General features: G+C 39.1%; 1 protein-coding gene across 1 annotated transcript in view; it reads left to right on the top strand.

The window, feature by feature from the left end:
• LOC124594903 (alkyldihydroxyacetonephosphate synthase) overlaps positions 1–19,114 on the top strand; it is a 246,184-nt gene that overhangs the window by 173,552 nt on the left and 53,518 nt on the right. The window contains exon 5 of the mRNA XM_047133378.1: positions 7,128–7,279. Coding sequence (XP_046989334.1) covers positions 7,128–7,279 — 152 coding nt within the window. The remainder of the gene's footprint in view (positions 1–7,127; positions 7,280–19,114) is intronic.

A 19,114-nucleotide genomic window follows, 5' to 3' on the forward strand; every position in this document is an offset into this window, starting at 1 on the left:
CACAACAAACAGAAGATTTACTTAACTAGTATTTCTCCAAATGTATGAAGACTTGATACAAAGAGAGCAGCAAAAAAAAAAAAAAAAAAGAAGTCCAGCTATTACAACAGCAACAACAATGGTGCTATCGAGGTCAGACAGAAACTTACAATTCTGTTGCAATGTGTGGGGGGTGACACCAATACGTAATATCACGGGACTGACTGCCCATCTCCAGGAATGTGCATTAACTGCTCTGGGGAGCCACCCAGCCTGGAGCCAAGGCTACCCTGTTTCTGCTGAGAAACGCAGAATTCAGGAAATAAAACTGACAAAGCAGATCCTCTTTGTAGAAGCCAAAAAAGAATATAAGGCACCAACCCCTCCTGTGCTGCCACTTCGTATACTTCCCTGCCACTTCGCATGCTTCCACGGTGCAGAAACCTGTTCCCAAGGTAGACACTTTGATGCAGATGACATCCTCTGCACCATTATCCACTACCAGCACCTGTACTCGCACCTATACATGACAAATCAAAGTGAGTAAAGACATAGCAATCCAGGAAGCTATGAGAGAAGAGATGAGCAACATTTTCCCAGTGAGCATCGAGAAGGCACCCCAAGAGCAGACTGCCTCTCAGTGCCCCTTTTCCCCATCATTCTCAAAGGGAAAGTGTCATGAAGTTTGGGTCAAAAGCTATCCCGGACACCACAGGATTGTTCTGTCACATCTGACTGATGAGGAGGACACCATGGATTTTTGTCACAGGACCAAGCAGCCCCTCTACTTCCCCTTGCTCTACAAGTACCTCACAACCTCAAAGCAAGGATAGGGTTAAATCAAAACCACACCACTGAAATGGCTTCCTACTCCTGTTGAATATAACTGGATACAGGACTCACCTGGAGGAACTGGGACCCCTCATATAGGACAGACCTGTTTGCCTCTGTCTCCAAGAGTCATTTTAAACAGACTGATGTGCCTGCACTTACTATACAGAAAAGATGACCTTACAGATGACAGGACAAAAGGTGGGGTATTAATGTTCATCAAGGACACATTACACTCCTCTCATATGCCCTTAACAACAACACTACAAGTGATCATTGTTTGGTTTGTGGCCCATGTTACTGTGGTGGTGTGCTTTGTGTACTTACTACCCGTTGTCAATGAGACACTTGCACACCTTCTACTACCCCATCCCCTTCTGCTTATAAGGAACTTTAAGCACACAATGTGTGTGGGGTTCTAACAGCACTTGGATCTGACATGAACTAAAGACATCATGTTGATGATGAACATGGGTCAAGCTACGCATTTTAGGACTGCTATGATTTAGTTTATGGCCGTAGTCCTCTCCTCCTGCTTGCGTACCCTTGCAGACACTCTTAGTGGGAAGCTGAGATGGCTATTTGGAAAGACTAACTGGATGCTTTGCTGGCAGTTCACCGTTTTTAAAGAGTGTGGCAGTGTCCAGGCCTGGGTGGATCACATTACAGCCGTGAGGAGAATAGTTTGGGAGAGTAAACAGAGGTCTTGGCAAGAGTTGGTTGGTTGGTTGGTTTGGGGGAGGAGACCAAACAGTGAAGTCATTGGTACCATCGGATTGAGGAAAAATGGTTAAGGAAATTGGCTGTACTATTTCAAAGGAACCATCCCAGCATTTGCCTGAAGTAATTTAGGGAAATCATGTAAAATCTAAATTAGGATGTCAGGACATAGGTTTGAACCGTTGTCTTCCCAAATGCAAGTCCAGTGTTCTACCCCTGTGCCACCTCATTCAGTTTGGCAAGAGTTCCTGAACATCATCAATAGTTTCACATCTGCAATTAAAGTATGGGAAGGCATCAGGGGGATCTCAAGGCAGAACTCAGGACCACCAGTAGCAACTGTAGAAGAGCAAAGGTGTCTTGTAACATTACTGTAGCTCTATCAGTGGGAGTTCCATGTATGTCTACACACTTTCATACTGTCCTGCCTCTCAGATAGGTATTTTAGGTACAAGGTTGGAAATATCCTATGTGACTGTTTTAAGCAGGAGAGTGATGTCCCTCAAGGGAGTGTTCTAGGTGTTACAGCATTTGTCATTGTGACCAACAGCACTTTGTCTGCAATACAGCATCCTATACTGTGTTCCTTGCTTGTGAATTACTACTCCATCTTCTGTGCATCGTCAACTCTTTCAAAGGCTACTTGGCAGTTGTGTTTAATGATCAGGTGGTAGGAGGATTGGTCTAACACTACAGGCTTTAAATTGTTTTTGGAGAAAATTGTTTAAGTTGTTTTTAATTGCTGCTGGCCTCTCTTTAATATATCTATGTTAAAACTGGGGGATACTGTTCTCACTTTTTCCTTAAAAGTGAAATACTTTGGCTTCACTTTTGATGAGAAGTTAATGTGGCTGTCACATCTTAAAGAACTAAAACAGAGATGTCTCAAGGCTTCAAACATCCCAAAATGCATAAGTCATAGGCTTTGGGGAGCTGAAAGAGCACATCTGCTCCAACTTCAGAAGGCCTTTGTGCAACCCATGCTTGAACATGGTTGCCAGGCTATAGAAGAACAAGGCCTTTCAACCTCAAAATGCTGGATGCAATTCACCATATGGGTATTAGGCTGTCATCAAGGGCTTGTCACATGACTCCTGTTGGTAGCCCTTGGGCAGGGGCTTGTGACCTCTGGGAAAATCAGTCATAACTTCTTGCCGAGTTCAGTGAGAAGTGGAATGCGTAAGTTATTAAAACCACCATCAGATGCTCTTAATTGCGGTGGCCTGTGTCCAGCTGGTGTGGGCCGTATGACAACATCATTGTTAGAGGGTGAATGGCCCAATCGTCCAATGTTTGGCTTGCAAGAAAATTTCACAACATACAGGAAAGGACCAGTCAGATATCTCCTGGACGTACTGTGTAATATGTAATGAAAAGTGTTTGGTCATTAATGTCCACTAACAATGTGCCTTCTACTCCTCTGCTCTGTTCCTGCTGTGCCTCTCTGAGAACAAGTCATATGAATTAAAAAACATAGAGAAATGAACAGGTTTAAAATATAATTGAGAAGCAGAACAATTTTGACATTGTACTATATTAAGAAAATGTGTATAAGTTTTCATAGGAATTTCTACAAGATCACAGCAAAAAGTCTGTGGTATCATACTAGGAAGGGAAATTCCCCACCACACCACCCTCAGATTTAGTGATACAATAGCCTTGTGGACAGCCTGTCAAAAACTGTACACAGATCAAGCATGAAAACAGTTAGAAGATGTACTGAACTCTTAAAAAAGAAGCACAATAGAAATATTAAAGGATCCAAGCTCAATATGTGCAACATCAAGGCACTTGCAAGAGATTACCCTCATTGTTCTGGCATAAAGTCAATTGCACACTGACCGACCCCTCTCCAGGATGACGATGGGACAGCAGCGTCCTATACACTAAGAGGACATAAGTGCTGTGCTGCCTGACTGCACCCAGTTCGTCAAGTTCTACAGAAGCATCAAGACCAGTGACCTGTGTAGAAGCATCCACTGTATTACTTCACCTGTACTACGAATTGTATATACTGAAGATTCTTATTTTCAGTTGCCCTTTGCTCGTGACACATCTGTATTTCTCGAAGTTAAGTATTGTAATTCATGTATTAATACGATTTTCTCGAATTGTTGTCTAGTGGTCTGAGAAAGTAGGTTTCCTAAGCACCCCATATTTGACGAGTAGGCAGGATACAACATTCGTAGTTGTGTGGTCACTGTGTTGGACTGCAAAGCCGGAGATCTGTGTTCAAATCTCCCTCGTATCTCATATATATATTTTTTCACAAAATTATGAACTTTCCATCCAGGCATTGTAGTGTTGGTGATTAAGAACGTGAATTGTGGTAAGAATATATTATCGTCCTAGGTAAGTGTGATGCACAATGAGAGCAGGCAAGATGCCACATAGAGCTCTCACGGAAATGAAAATAACAAATAAAGGGGTGTGAACTATGTTGCAACAAAGGAATTAGTGTCAAAACTTCCAAAATGGAATGAAAGTGTCGTAACGTGGTAGCCGTATAGAACAAATAGGAGGTATGTACATGTGGACTTCCCTTCATTACACGTCAGTGACCGTCTGGGCTGTTCATAATTTTGAAGAAAATAAAGGGGGAGTCACAAGGGGATTTGAATGTGGATATCCTTCTTTGCAGTCCCAACACCTTGACCACATAACCACGACACTGTGGCTATTGAACTGCGCTCGGTGTTGCACGTCTTGAGCTTGAATAGTTCACTATTTTGATTTTGCTTCATTTTTTCACAGTTCAGTACACCTTCTTCCTGTGCACATGCTTGATGTGTCCAGTTTTTGATGAGCTATCCACCGGGCCATCTTAACACTAAATCTGAGGGGGCTGCCATGACAAGCTTCCCTTGTAAGATAACACACAAAAGATGACTCTAACAAGATTATTTAAAACATCAGAAGACTAAAAATAGCAGATGAACAAAAGTAGTCCAGAATTTACATTTATCTTGTAGTCATGAGAGTTTAATGATTGATACAGCAAAATAGGAGAGCAAATTAAGAGTAAGTGCGCAGGTGCATTGTTTACATATTTATTGTATGAACAATTCATATGTGCAAATTTTGATGGACAAAATGGAATAGTGCAGCCTCTCTTCCTGCCCCCCCCCCCCCCCCCCCCCCCAAATTTAGCAAGGGTGGTACCTCTTTGATTCAGTTGAGAAAGTTGGCTTGAAACAGTTGAGATTGGGTGTTAAGATAGTCTCCTTATCTGATTTTGAGCAGATCTCTCAAAGGTAATTTGTAGACACCTGCCATTCCATAGACAAAAGGATTCCCCATTAACATCTGCATAGTCTGCTTGGCTGTGCTTCATGTCTTCTTCTTCTTCTTCTTCTTCTTCTTCTTCTTCTTCTTCTTCAATTAAAACCTCTGTAGGACCAAGGGTAGGGCTGCATTTTCCTTCTCTTCTCTCCTGCTTTTCTTAGAGATCTTCAGTACCCTCTTCTCTTGTCTGCTGTACTGATGACGGTCTATTCTTTTCCTGTATCCTTCTCTATCATCAATCTCTGGCATACTGGTTGAATTTGTACCTGCTTCTCCAATTTTCCTTTCTTCTTGCCTGGATCCCTAATTCTGCCCAATTCTTCTGGAATTCAACAACCTACTTGGTTCCTATCTTTCCTCTTGTCTTCCCTGCTGTTTCCCATATTCTTTTGGTCATTCCACCCATATTCACCTTGATTACCTGTCTGATAAATCTTGCACTTTTCAGGCTAATTTCTGCTGATATTGTCCTCATGCTCTGGTACAGTTCTACTCTAGGTCTTTGGACCACCTCTTACCGCCTTGTTTAGGGCCTAGTATTTTTCTCCCTTCTCTCTATAGTCGTTCTCCACCCCTCCTCCCTCCTCACTTGTCCTGCCCCCCCCCCCCCCCCTTTGTCTATCCCAATTGGCTTGACTGTGTTTTGTCTTTGTATATCTCCATGTTTCCACTTGATCTATTCATCTATGGCTGTCTGCCCCTGTTTGGATTCCAATGGCACTTGAATTCTGTAAAATAGTGATCTGATTTTATTCTTGTGTTATTCCTGACCTTGGTGTTCTTGATCTCTTAAATGTTTGTGCAACTTATGGCAACATGGTCAGTCTGGAATTCTCCAAGGTGAGTGGATAGTTTTGCGTATGTCTTTCTCTTACTCAGTTTGGCACTGAAGAGTATTGTCATCGCTCTCATTTTGTGTTCTTGACACACTTCAATCTTTGTTTGTCCTCCGGCATACTGAGTAACTCGCCTGTTATTCCCGTATGTTGGTTCTTCCTTCCAATCTGTGCATTATAATTTCCTACGAGTATATTTACTTGACTGTGCAGTATGCTTTGCAGTGCATCATATAGGTAGGTGTTTGTCCATTTACTACTGTGTAATTTCTGTTCTCTGCTTGGATTGTCAGTGTTCATAGTTTTGCTGACCTACTCTTCACTTCAGTTATACCGTCCTCATACCTTTTGTTTACTATTAACACCATACCAATGCATGTAGGTGTATGTCTTTCCTTTGACATTCTTGTTTCCGATTTTACTTCCAGCATTCCACTTTATCTTCATCACTATATCAAGGTTTCTTGCATGGCCAATATAATGATACTTTCTCCTTTCATCTCGTCTATGACTTAAGTGTACCAGTCTTGGTCATTGTATGTACATTTATGGTCCCCATTCTGAAAATCTTTTTAATTTTAATCTTTTTCTAGGTTTTTCAGAGCTCCAACTTTTCAGCAGGTCCCCCAGAACTGAACGCATGCTTGGGTCAGAAGGTGATTTCAGGTCGACCCTGACATGCGGGAACAGATGGCTTTGGTAGCCACACTTAACTTGGAGTACAGTCACTACCAGATATGTTTCAGGAGATCTTCCTCTCTCTCTCTGCCATAGAGAAGTGAAATTCCTCTTCACCCTCTCCTTCCCCATCTCTTGTGAGATGGGTCGCCCAGTCTTGGGATCATCAGTGACAGAATTGACATGTGGAATTCATTTGTCTTTACAGTGTGTGCACCATAGTCTAGACATATATATTTAACAGAAATTTAATCAAATGTACATGTATAAAATGAAATTAAATAAATGAGCGGGCGATGTTTTTGATGATGCCAGTACTCTCTCACTAAACTGTGGAAATTATTTGTCCAAAAGTTTCTAATAATTGTTAGCAGATTGCCATATAATGATTACTATTCTTTCAGTTGACGTAAATAAGATGCAAAAGTGAATAACTCCAACCATCCCGTGTATGAGGTAACATGAATATAAAATTTTTCGTTGCATCTAACATGCCAGTTTGAAAACTGCTTTGCTATTTTTCGTATTGAAACCCACTTCTATTTTGTGGCTATTTGATCAACCCTATTAATGTGGTCTGTGTTTTTTGACAAATCTTAGTACGTGTCTACTTTATATTGACCAATTAGTACATAAAGTTAGTGGAATTACTTCTGTAGTGGTCTGAATTATGTTGAGCCCTATTTGCAGCAGTGGCTCTGTTTCTGATATAATGTAATTATGAGATCCTACTTTTTATTGCTCTGTTTAGTAATCTTACATGTAAGCAATACTTCTTAAACAATGTTTGATTTACAGAAAGCCATGAGGCTGTCGTGCAGTTAGTGGAACTAGCAAATAAGCACAATGTTGTTATAATTCCATTTGGCGGTGGAACAAGTGTGTCAGGAGCAGTTTCCTGTCCTAGTCAAGAACGGCGGACTATTATGTCATTGGACACTTCACAAATGGTATGTTATATTTTCATTTATTCTAAGTACTACATCTCTAAAAAAGAAAAGGCCTAGTAACCTCTAAATGATGGTCATGAAAGTTTTGCAAGGGAAAACAGTGCAGAGAGATAATTAGATAGGAAGGTACAAGACAACAAATGTCATACTGGCTGGCAATGTCTTTAAACTAGAGTAATCAAACAAAAGGAATAAAAATTGTTCTTGTATTAAAATCCTGCATCATCATGATTGTCAGGTATATTAAATAACACAGCGTCATTCAGCAGAGAGTAACTTTAATGGAAATAAATGAGCGATATCCTTACCAAATATTTTGAAAATAATTTACAAAATGTGAACTGGCACAATTGATAAGATATCATTGTTGAGTTCCTAATATTTCATGATGACTCCTGTCACCATTTAAAACTAGCTTTCATAATAAACTCATTAGAAATGACTATAATAAGTTGTGTGGAAAATTGTAGATCGTTAGAGGGATCAAACAATATCTCAGACAGGCAACTGACATAAAAGTTACATCTAGAAATATTAGTGTAGAAAGATACTAAAAGTCACTTTGTCTTATTTAGAAATTTTATTAAACACAGTAATTATAAATACAGTACAGTGTGTTAAATAATTTTTATTGTATTAAATAATTAAACTTACTAAATATTCTTAAATGTGCATATAATAACAGATAATAGTGTTATATCTGTATGAAATATGCTGAAAAGAAAGATGACAACCAGCAGTGAAACAAAGAATCGCTGAAGGCAAGCTATTGCTTAATAGTTTGCTGTAGATAAGAACACATCCTTTTCTCAAATGTAACATATCCTCTAAATGGGGAATGGCAATCTGTTCTTTTCATAATATTGTGGTAAAAAAGCTTCAGAATTTTTGAACAAATTGGAGTCTTACAATATTGTGTGACAGAAGAAGATCTCAACTTGTCTAAAAATTGAAAGCTTTTATGTTTGTGGAATTTTAGTAGAAAACATGGGAGTTGTACTGTCTGTGTCTCAGTTGTCTTTGTTTTGTGTACCAGTAAAGTAAAATATATGCTGAAGTTATGTGAGGTGTCCGGTGATGATGTCCATGGTTTACTTACGGCATCTTGTGTGTCTTTTGTTATCATGATTATCTAGGTAGTTGTTAATTGAGCTGTATCGCATCCATCAGCTTTGACTTGCAATACTAAGCTAGTCCTGGCAACATGATGAAATAACACCTCTTTCTTAGTAGGCTTAGGTTTGTGACCCTGTCCCTCTCTTCCATTTCAAGCACCGGTATATAACAATAGTTTTCAGATCACTTTGGCCTTAAGCATTTTTATTAGAACAGGTAGTTTTGGAGTGAGCCAAGGAGGTAAAAATCATTAGAAGCAATGTCTGGGCAATAAACTTATTCATTTTCATATATGAGGTTACTCAGCGCCATGCAGAATTCTCTTGTCTATTTATTCTTCTTGGTTTTTACTGTTTACTGGATGCGTGCAGTCAAATGGAAGCTTTTCATTAGACACATCTGTCAATTATTCTAAGTAAGCAGATGAGATCAGAAACAGAGTAGTAGGTGCTGCCACAAAATGGAATTTGACATGGATTATGACATGAAAATTAATTTTCTTGCCCCTTTTTTATGATAGCCAAATTAAAATGAGGTCCATATTTGGTACCCCTTGTTTACTGAACCATCAGACAGTTCAGTTTAGCCAGCCTTTTTACTGTCTGTGCACAAATGTGAACTTCTTTCCTTTCAAACATAACATATTTAGCATGCAAGCAAATAAAGTTGTGATTAATGTTCATCACTACTGCTAGCAAGAACCTTGTAACAATGTACAGTTACATCTTGAAATATGTGAGCCATACCATCAGTCTTGAAAAGACAACTTCAGAATATTTCACAATGACTGATAACACTTTGTAGTGACACGAATATGTTGATTTGTCACCACAAAGCAGGATGTGTGATATTGAGACTGTTTAAGGTATTTATAGATTTTCTTTTTTTTAAATTAGTAATGTGAGTGAAGGATACAACAGGAGAACAGAAATGTGCACATTTGGTAGGCTGAGGCCTTTGGTTATGTGTCAGGAACTTCTGCCTTTGGTTATGTGTCAGGAATTTCTGCCCTTGGCTGGGTGAGAGTGAGACTTTGAATCTCAAACTTAACAAAGAACAGAGATATTTTCAGTCTCAGACATAAACTTAACAAAGACAAATTCTTCTTTCATTCCAGTGGGAGAAACATGCCTACAGCATTAATTGGGTTGGGAACTTGGGAAGATCCAGTGCAGTAGGATCTCTGAAGCCAGACACCAAAGAATGCCTAACAATTTCCATGGTTATAAAAGGGCACTCGTAAATGTACAATGTTTGACATAAGACATCTTGTGCAGCCATCCTCAAGAAGGGTGAGCCTCTGTTTCCAATGCTGCCTCTGTACACCATTGAGGTTACTGTCACCACAGAAAACTATGGTTCAGTATGCAGATAAACTCACTATCCATAGTAAAACCCTGGTGTAAATGTTCCTCTGATATCTCCGATTCCCATCTGATTTTTGTGCATTTTTATCGTTGTGGCTAACAGACTGAAATGCATTAAGAATTTACACAGCCCAAATAATAGGTCATGTATTGCTACCCCAACTCATTTTGCAGCTCTAGAATTGATTCATGGTCACAATATTGCTGCCCAACCCTGCAGATAGGAACAAACTGATGCCCTTTGATCCGGTCATCAGCAAGAAAAAATTTCACGAACATCTGAAATTGTGTGTGAAATTCATTGCCTACTGGATGACTAAAGTAGGGGTATTCTTGTGCCATGGGCTACACTGCTTTTTCACCCCCACCTAAACCCCTGTGGTAAGTAGGTGGTTCTTCCTCCCATAGCAATGATTTCCAGACTGTAGGTGATATGTGTACAAAGTTTGGTTGAAATAAGTCCAGTAGTTTAGTAGGAGATGTGGTACATGCATAAATACGAGGGCTATCCACAAAGTACATTACGTTTTGGAATTAAAAATAAATAAAGTATTGGAATTTTTTTTATTAAATACAGATGAAAGCCACACTTAAATACTACTTTTCTACATAGTTGCCATTTAAATTAAGGCACTTATCATAGCGATGGACGAGCTTGGAAATTCTTTCGGCGTAAAATCCGGCCGCCTGCGCCTTCAACCACGTGGTTACCTCTTCTTGAAGCTGTGCATCGTCATCAAAACGCTGCATAGCCAACCACTTCTTCATTGCTGGGAATAAGTGGAAGTCGCTCGGTGCCAGGCCGGGACTGTACGGTGGATGAGGAAACAACTCCCACTTAAAAGATTCCAGAACTTCACGAGTGGCATTTGCCGTGTGGGCCCGGGCGTTGTCGTTGAATCAGCAAGATCTTTGAGCCCAACTTTTCCCTGCGCTTGTTTTGTATTGCTCTTCTGAGGTTGAGCAGAGTTTGGCAATACCTTTGAGAGTTTATTGTAGTGCCTCTTTCCAGGAAATCCACAAAAATCACACCTTTTCTGTCCCAAAAGAAGAGGTAACCACATGGTAGAAGGCGCAGGCGGCCGAATTTTACGACGAAGGAATTTCCAAGCTCGTCCATCGCTACGATAAGTGCCTTAATTTAAAAGGCAACTATGTAGAAAAGTAGTATTTAAGTGTGGCTTTCATCTGTATATAATAAAAAATTCCAATTTTGTTTATTTTTAATTCCAAAACGTAATGTACTTTGTGGATAGCCCTCGTACATACATATGTAAATTTTTAAAATACATGTGGATTAAGTGAAAATAAGATTAGTTCTGTTATCTACGTGTATCTATTAATTTGCATTCATAATCATTAACCATGAATTCCAGTACTTTTTGTTATATATGGGTCATTGACTACTTGGTTTTAATTTTGGTGATACAATGAACTAAAGGCTCAAAAATTCATTTCACTGTTCAGAACACAAAGAAGTGAAATAAATTAAAAGTTAAATATTCCTGTAAAATTTGTTACCCATTTCTCTCTCTCTCTCTCTCTCTCTCTCTCTCTCTCTCTCTCTCTCTCTCTCTCTCTCTGATCTAATAATACATAGAACACATTTTAAAAATTTTTTAGAATCAGGCTGTTCATGTTTTCTGTTTTTGAATGAATTTAATAGTATGATACCAACTTAAATGGTTAAGATTCATTTTTGATTATTCAGCATCTTCCAGAATCAAGTTTGAATTCTCTGAACATTAAGAATGGTAATAAGAAACAAAACATTAGGCTGATACAGGGAGTATTTCAGCATTTCAAGCTACAAGGACATATAAATGTTTTGTGTGCAGAATTGAATCCAGTATTTTGTCTGAAGGGAATTGGGGGGAGGAGTAGGTCATACAAATTTTTTATCGCGTTACCGATTCCAAATTCTATGGAGTAAATGATGCTGCTTTGTTAATTACTACCAGCTAGAATAGTGAGAAAATTTTTGAGACCTAAGTCCGTAATCTATGTTCTAAAGAATTTCATTTAATTTAGATTAAGAAGAAATGTGTAGTTTTGGGGAAGGCTGCAAGCCACATAGCCCCCCCCCCCCCCCCCCCTGAATTTGCCTCTGGACTTGTGTGAAAATAAATAATATTTATTCTTCTCGACATTTAAGACAATACAAAATATCTAAGAATCTACACTGCATATAAAATGTAACACAATATACTGTCCACATGACTCTCCCATCAAGTATCAAAGATATTTAGGGCTGAAGCTTACACTAAAGCAAGTGATGAGTGGGCCTCTCAATGTTGGTTGCTGTGTCTGCACTGGTGTGTGTCTCAGCTGGAGAAAAGGGTATCTTGGAGGAGGAGGAGCCATCAATGATGTTGACAATGAGTGTTAACTCATGGCATAGCAGTACTATGTATGGGCCATTCTTCACTTGTCTGACAAATTTTCCTATGCTTACAAAAATATATGTCATAGAAAAGTGTTTGCCGAGTAATTTTCTGGCTGTATCTGATTGGAATGATAAGATTTATTATACAAGGTAAACATTGTCACACAAACTGTTGTACAATACAGTCCACAGAATAAAGTAAAGTGTGTCCATAGCAATGCAAAAGATATTCACACAAGCAAGGCATAGATTGTGGATAGTATTGCTGCCTCTGGATCCCGGGGTCCCAGGTTTGATCCCCGGCTGGGTTGGGGATTTTCTATACCCGGGGGCTGGGTGTTTGTGTTGTCTTCACCATTTCATCATCATCATACGTGACAGTGGCTAGATTGGACTATGTAAAAAATTGGAGTGTGAAAAAAATTAGGACTTCGTACGGGTGCTGATGACTGTGCAGTTGAGTGCCCCACAAACCAATCATCATCATCATCATAGATTGAAATATTCAAACACCCCCACAAGAATTGGGTGTGTGTGTGTGTGTGTGTGTGTGTGTGTGAGAGAGAGAGAGAGAGAGAGAGAGAGAGAGAGAGAGAGAGAGAGAGAGAGAGAGAGAGAGAGAGAGAGGGGGGGGGGGAGGGGGCCTGAGCTTTTATCACAATGCCTTCCAACATTTTGTCTGAAGATTTGTGCTCCATGGTGACTTCAATTGACTCTGTTTTTTCTCTTATAAAGTGATGTCTTTTGTCTATATGATTGGTTCAACTCTTGTAGCCACTAGTTTTAGACAAGTCAATTATAGCTTTGTTGTCACGTAACAGTTTGATAAAACCCTTCTTGAGGCCATATTCAGTTATTGACTTCCTGTCTTCGGTCTCTCCGGCCCATTCTGCATCACAGTAACCTGTTATGTGGCAGTCCTCTCATTGTCTTTGTAACAGTGTCTACTTATGGAACTTTCACATAAATCTCTTCATGTAAGTCACCTTGTAACAAAGCTGTAACAACATTCAGATGATCAATGTCAAGATCATATTTAAATGATTAATGCAAAATCTCATATAAAGATGTGAAACAAATATTAACAAAGAGATAGAGGGGCTGGCCAGTACTTACCTCAGCTCAGTACAGCCGATAGAACAGAAAATTTACGTTCCTAGCTTTTGGAACTTTGTTCCTTCATCAGGGAGGAGAGAGGGGAAAGAAAGGGAAGAAGGGAAAGTGGATTCAGTTACTCACAACCCAGATTATGAAGTAACAGGGAAAGGAAAACAGGGAGGGTAGCAAGGATGGAGGCACGGTTGTCAGAGGGAAGCCAAAGAATATCTTTGGCTTCCCTATGACAACCATGGTATATGGTATATCTTTGGCTTCCCTCTGTCAACCATGCCTCCATCCTTGCTACCCTCCCTGTTTTCCTTTCTCTGTTACTTCATAACCTGGGTTGTGAGTAACTGAATCCACTTTCCCTTCGTCCCTTTCTTTCCCCTCTCTCCTCCCTGCTGAAGGAACAAAGTTCCGAAAGCTAGGAACGTAAATTTTCTGTTCTGTTTTGTGTATCTATCGGCTGTACTGAGCTAAGTACTGGCCAGCCCCTCTATCTCTTTGTTAATATTTGTTTCAAGATTATATTTAACAGCCATAGCAAATAAGTATCTTAATGAGTTATATCTTATAACTAGTGCATATGTTTCATCATAATCCAGACCTTGCTTCTGAGCACCATCTTCTATTGCTAACCATGCTTTATAGGATACTGTGTGGCCTTTCAAATCTTTCGTCTTAAACACCCATTTCACATACATGGTTTCTTTTATGAAGGTAAAACAGCACTCCCATGTGTGGTTCTCTTTGGGAGATTGTAACTCTTGTTGTATTGCTTTCAGCCAGCTTTTAGCATCGTCTGACATCATTGCTTCTTCCAGTGACAAAGGATTGCTGTCAGCTGACTGTTTACACTGGTAAATTACGAAGTCATGCAGCTTTTTGGCTTTGGAATTCTGAATGACTTTCATACTGACTCAGTTTGCTGCTGTTCCTCATTATCATTATTTGCATGTTTAGACTTGATTCCTCATTGCAGTTAACATTCCTCAAATTACTACTTGATGCAATAGTCTCAGGTTCATGTTCAGTTTCCTCTATTTCAGGAGTTATTTCATTTTGCTTCTTTTCTGTCAGTGGGCAAAACAGTCGACTTGGTTCCTGTGACTTGGTTTCTTCTTTATATTGTTTAGTAGTACCTTCCTCAAAAATTATGTTGTTTTTATTATTCTCTGTCAGTTAGTTTCAAAATGCTTGTATGCTTTCGATTCTTCCTATTATCCTACCAAGGTACAATCAATACTTTTTGTCCCATTTTCATTAGTGGGCTCTCGCAATGTGAACATAGATAGGTCTTGCTTCCAAATATTTTGATATGCTGAAGATCCAGCTTCTTGTTTGTCAAAGCTTCTTAGTGCCTTAATCAGAAATCTTGTAATCAAGTGCACTGCAGCAGAGACTGCTTTTGCCCAGAATTTATTTGGCAAATTTTCTTCGAAGTGCAGGAATCTTGCTTTTTGTACTATTGTACTGTTATAATGCTCAGCTACTTCATTTTGTTGTGGTGTGTCTGGCACAGTAGTCTCAAATCAGAGCCCTTACTGCCCGAAAAAGTTTATCAATTATTGTTCACATATTCTGTACCATTACCTGTATGTAGAAATGGCTCCTTTTTCCAATTTGCCTTTCAAGTAGATTTTTAAAGTCTCAAATCAGCTGTTGTATCCTTTTTTTCTAATCTGAGAGTATACACAAATACTTTCCTAGAATTGTCACCAATTAAAGTAAGGAAGTGTTGGGCTCCTCCAACTGACAGAGTTTGCATTGACCCACACACATCTGAGTGAACTGTCTGCCCCGGTAGCTGAATGGTCAGCGCGACAGACTGTCAATCCTAAGGGCCGGGTTCAATTCCTGGCTGGCTCGGAGATTTTCTCCACTCAGGGACTGGATGTTGTGTTGTCCTCATTATCATCATTTCATCTCCATCAACGCGCAAGTCGCCGAAGCGGCGTCAAATCGAAAGACTTGCACCAGGTGAGCAGTCTACCCGACGGGAGGCCCTCGTCACACAACATTATTATTATTATTATTATTATTATTATTATTATCTGAGTGAACTAACTCAAGAACTTCCAAGGCTCGTGAGCCACGTCTCCAAAAAGAGAGTTTTGTATGTTTTCCTTCTGAGCAAACTGCACGTGAAATATTAACTGCTCCATCAAATGAAATTTGCATAGCTTCAGAATACAGATGACCTAGTCTTTCATGCAACAAGTCTGCACTATTTAAATGTGATACAGACTTTGATCCAAAAATTCAATCAGTTGGTTGGTCTAGCCTGTATGTACCACTTGCTAATAACACACTGGCAACCACATTTTTGAATGTGTCATAAATACAACAGACATGTCTGTTAAATAAAATGGAATGACCGTTTTATACGATTTTACTAACGGATAGTAGAGTTTATGCTGGTAAGTTGTCATTATTTACTATTAAAATTTGTGAGCCTGTCACTGTTTTAACATTTTTTATGGAGGCTCTTCTGATTGGCAAGTTTGAATTTTCTAAAATTGTACTCAAACATTTATATTTATCTTGTAGTCCTGTAAGTAGAATACATACAATCATTTCTTCTTTAACTTCAAAGTTCAAACCATTTAATTTTGCAACATGAAATTACCTTTGATACATATTCTTTGACTGGTGAACAACTTTATACTCTGGTTGTCAGCTGTCTCTTCATAACAAGAGGCCAGAATCTTCGTAGAGTTGCTTTAGCTTGTCCCAAGCTTCTTTAGCTGTAGACGTATCTTGCAAATGATTATATATATCTAATTGATGCAATCCCACAATTGTTTGTATTGTAGATACATTCCCATAACGAACTACCAAAAACTATAGTTTTCTCATCCCATCAGTTTTCCCAATAAGGGGTGGTTAATTGGTTTTCTGGCAACCACTGTTTTAGCTATTACATGGTTCCATATTGCCACATGCTGCCAATTTCTGCAAGCCAGTGATCTCATATTTTTTATAATATTGCACGAAACTATACAGCCTTTGTGTATAACCTGTTCGCAGAGTAATTTGCTGGTAGTATCTGATTGGAACTATAAGATTATTATATGAGTTAAATACTGTTACACAAACTCTTGTACAGTACAGTGCACAGAATAAAGAAAAGAGTGTCCACAGCAATGCAAAAGATATTTACACAAGTGAGGCCCAGATTTTAAATTCTTACAAAACAAATGGTCACTGGACAGAATGTTATATGGAAACAGTTGGGTGGAAATTGCAGATCTGTGATCGTAGGTGATAAGCTAACTCTGATGCATCAATGAAATTGTTAAGCATGCCAATAGAGGATTCTGTGGGCAATTGTAATATTTGTTCATATACAAATTCAGCCATTGTAGTGTATAGCTCTTCTTTGAGAGCTGTTCAGAAGCCTTACAAAACAATAGGAAGGCTGTCAGTCCACTGCCCTGTGGCATGGCATGAGTAAGGCCTTTATTTCTCAATGAAGCCATTCTTCAAGACTGTCAGTGGTGGGGTGGTAAGCACAGATTTGAATTTAGTTCATACCATGCAGTGAAAAAGGGCTTTAGAGGTATAGCTGAAACTAATAGGCCAGACCAGTTGTGGTGTGGAGGGATACACGAAAACGAGCAATCCACCCACAAAAGGAGCTCAAACATTTGTTGGGAGGTAGGTGGCTAGTCGGCAGATAAATTGATGAATGAGTCAGAGTTTCCAACCAGTGCACCCCCTCCAGCTACGGCTAGTACCACCATTGGAGTTTGAGGCTAGCTGGAACAAATAGTAGATGCAGTCATTTGATGAGAGAGAAACTAGTTGCATGTGTACTTACCAATTACTGTAAGGCAAATGTACGTTAATAAATAAAAATAGCCATACCTGTGTGACAAAAGAGAAAAACAATGATATTCATACCTGAGAATACAGTGGCATTTTTTGCTATGAAATATATTATGTTTAGATATATGCAAACTCTGTGGCTTGGTAGCTCAATGGGCAGTTGCCAGTAATCAAATCAAAAGGTCTGGGGTTCAATACCCATTCACTCTGCCAATGATTTGTTAATGAGAGAAATATGAAGATGCACTGTTGTACGGAGTACACATCAAAGTATAGGTCCTCCTTGTAAGTGCCTGGATAAGACAGTCTTAAGGTCGGAAGAAGGCAAGGAATCCCACATACAACAGGGCCATGCCAGATGAACCACTGCAGTGTTAAAACAAACTTTCAAGATAAGGACAGTTGTGATAAGATGTGTAGCAGTTGTTTTAGAAAATGAAGAATACTCCTACCCTATTCCTCTTGCCTTGTGTAGGAATAAATACTGTTTATATGGCACCTAAAGCTCATAATATTTTCTTTTGATATAATTGGCTAGAGCCTGTAATTTGTTTCTTGTTATAAAGAAAACATATATTTTGTTATTCTTAATTTATTTTTCCTACCTTCTGCAACAAAACTAACAATATCCTGCTAATGTAATTTAATTGTGACCTTCAAACCTTTGCATACCATTCTAAAAGTTTCATACTCTTGTAAACCAAATTCTCCTTTTATTCTACTAAGCAGATACCTAATTGTATACATAATTGTCTTTTATGAATTTGGACATTTTAGGCCAATGCTTTCGAAAGATAGCAGTAGATTTTAGACCATTTTCTTCTTATCTGCATTTGCAGTCCCTTTGAAACTCCTTTTTATCCAAATGTATCAAAAGCTTCTGATGGGAAACAGAAGGCAGCAGCTCGATCTACCTGTTTGAACTTCCCATGCTTGCTGTTCAATCAGAGCTATTTGTAGACTCCAAGTGTAATGGTGCAAAACCTCTGGCTTGAGAAAATCTGCTCAATGACCAACATAACTGGGAGGTGCTTAGCCTGAGAATCATTTTTATCTGTAAGCTACTGTGAAATACATTACACACACCATAAAATAGTGAGGACTTGGTACCACTAGAGGTGAGATAACTTCTCAATCCATTGTCATGTAAGTCATAGCTGGCATTTTTTGCTTCACCTTAAAGTTTTGCAGACAATATGATACTGCTTTTGATAGACATTTTAAACTTTTGACTCTGTAATAGCACACACAACTCATTCCTGGGAAACACAGGGTTCAAATTCCAGCCGGGTATCTTGATTAAGGTTATCTATGGTTTCCAAAATTATTTCATCTGTGACTTGTTAAAGGGACTGCCCTGTCATACAGTTGATTTTCTTTCCCGGTATTAATCCATTTAAAAACTGGCCTCTGTAAGTTTTTATTTTGTGAATTTGGGCATTAAATCCTGAATATGGTATTGGTTTCCTTCTGTCCTATAACCCATGCCATCTGTCCTTTATTGTTGTCTCATATTTTACATTGTTTCATCTCTCACTTATTGTCTGTAGGCATCTTCCCCTATGTTTTCTTTCTTATCTTTCATATACACACACATTACAAGTCCCTACCAGCATGATTATGGTAGACTTTTGCAGCACCCTGTACCCCAGTCACTATCCCCTTTCACTGTGCACCACAGTATCTGCATTCCTACTTGATTTCTGGATTACAGTTCAATGGTAAGTAGCAGATTACCTCATTTTACCTCCATAGCTAGTCTCCCCTCTTCCACACACCCTCCCATGATATTTACAAGGCTCCCACACTGCGTGTGGAGTGATTGCAAATGCATATACCACACAACCATTCTACAACTCACTGTACAATTTCGTCTTGCATTTTCATTTGCCAAGTCCTACAGTCATCTAACATGCTCATTTCATGTATCTATTTCATCTGTTTACTTCATGTTTCCCCTTTTCCGTTTAGCATACACCAGCCAGTTTTCCCTCTCATATTGTCTTCTTGAGTGTACTCGTCCTAATCCCTCCT

Source organism: Schistocerca americana, chromosome 2 (assembly GCF_021461395.2).
Source record: "Schistocerca americana isolate TAMUIC-IGC-003095 chromosome 2, iqSchAmer2.1, whole genome shotgun sequence".
In the NCBI taxonomy this organism is placed as follows: domain Eukaryota; kingdom Metazoa; phylum Arthropoda; class Insecta; order Orthoptera; family Acrididae; genus Schistocerca; species Schistocerca americana.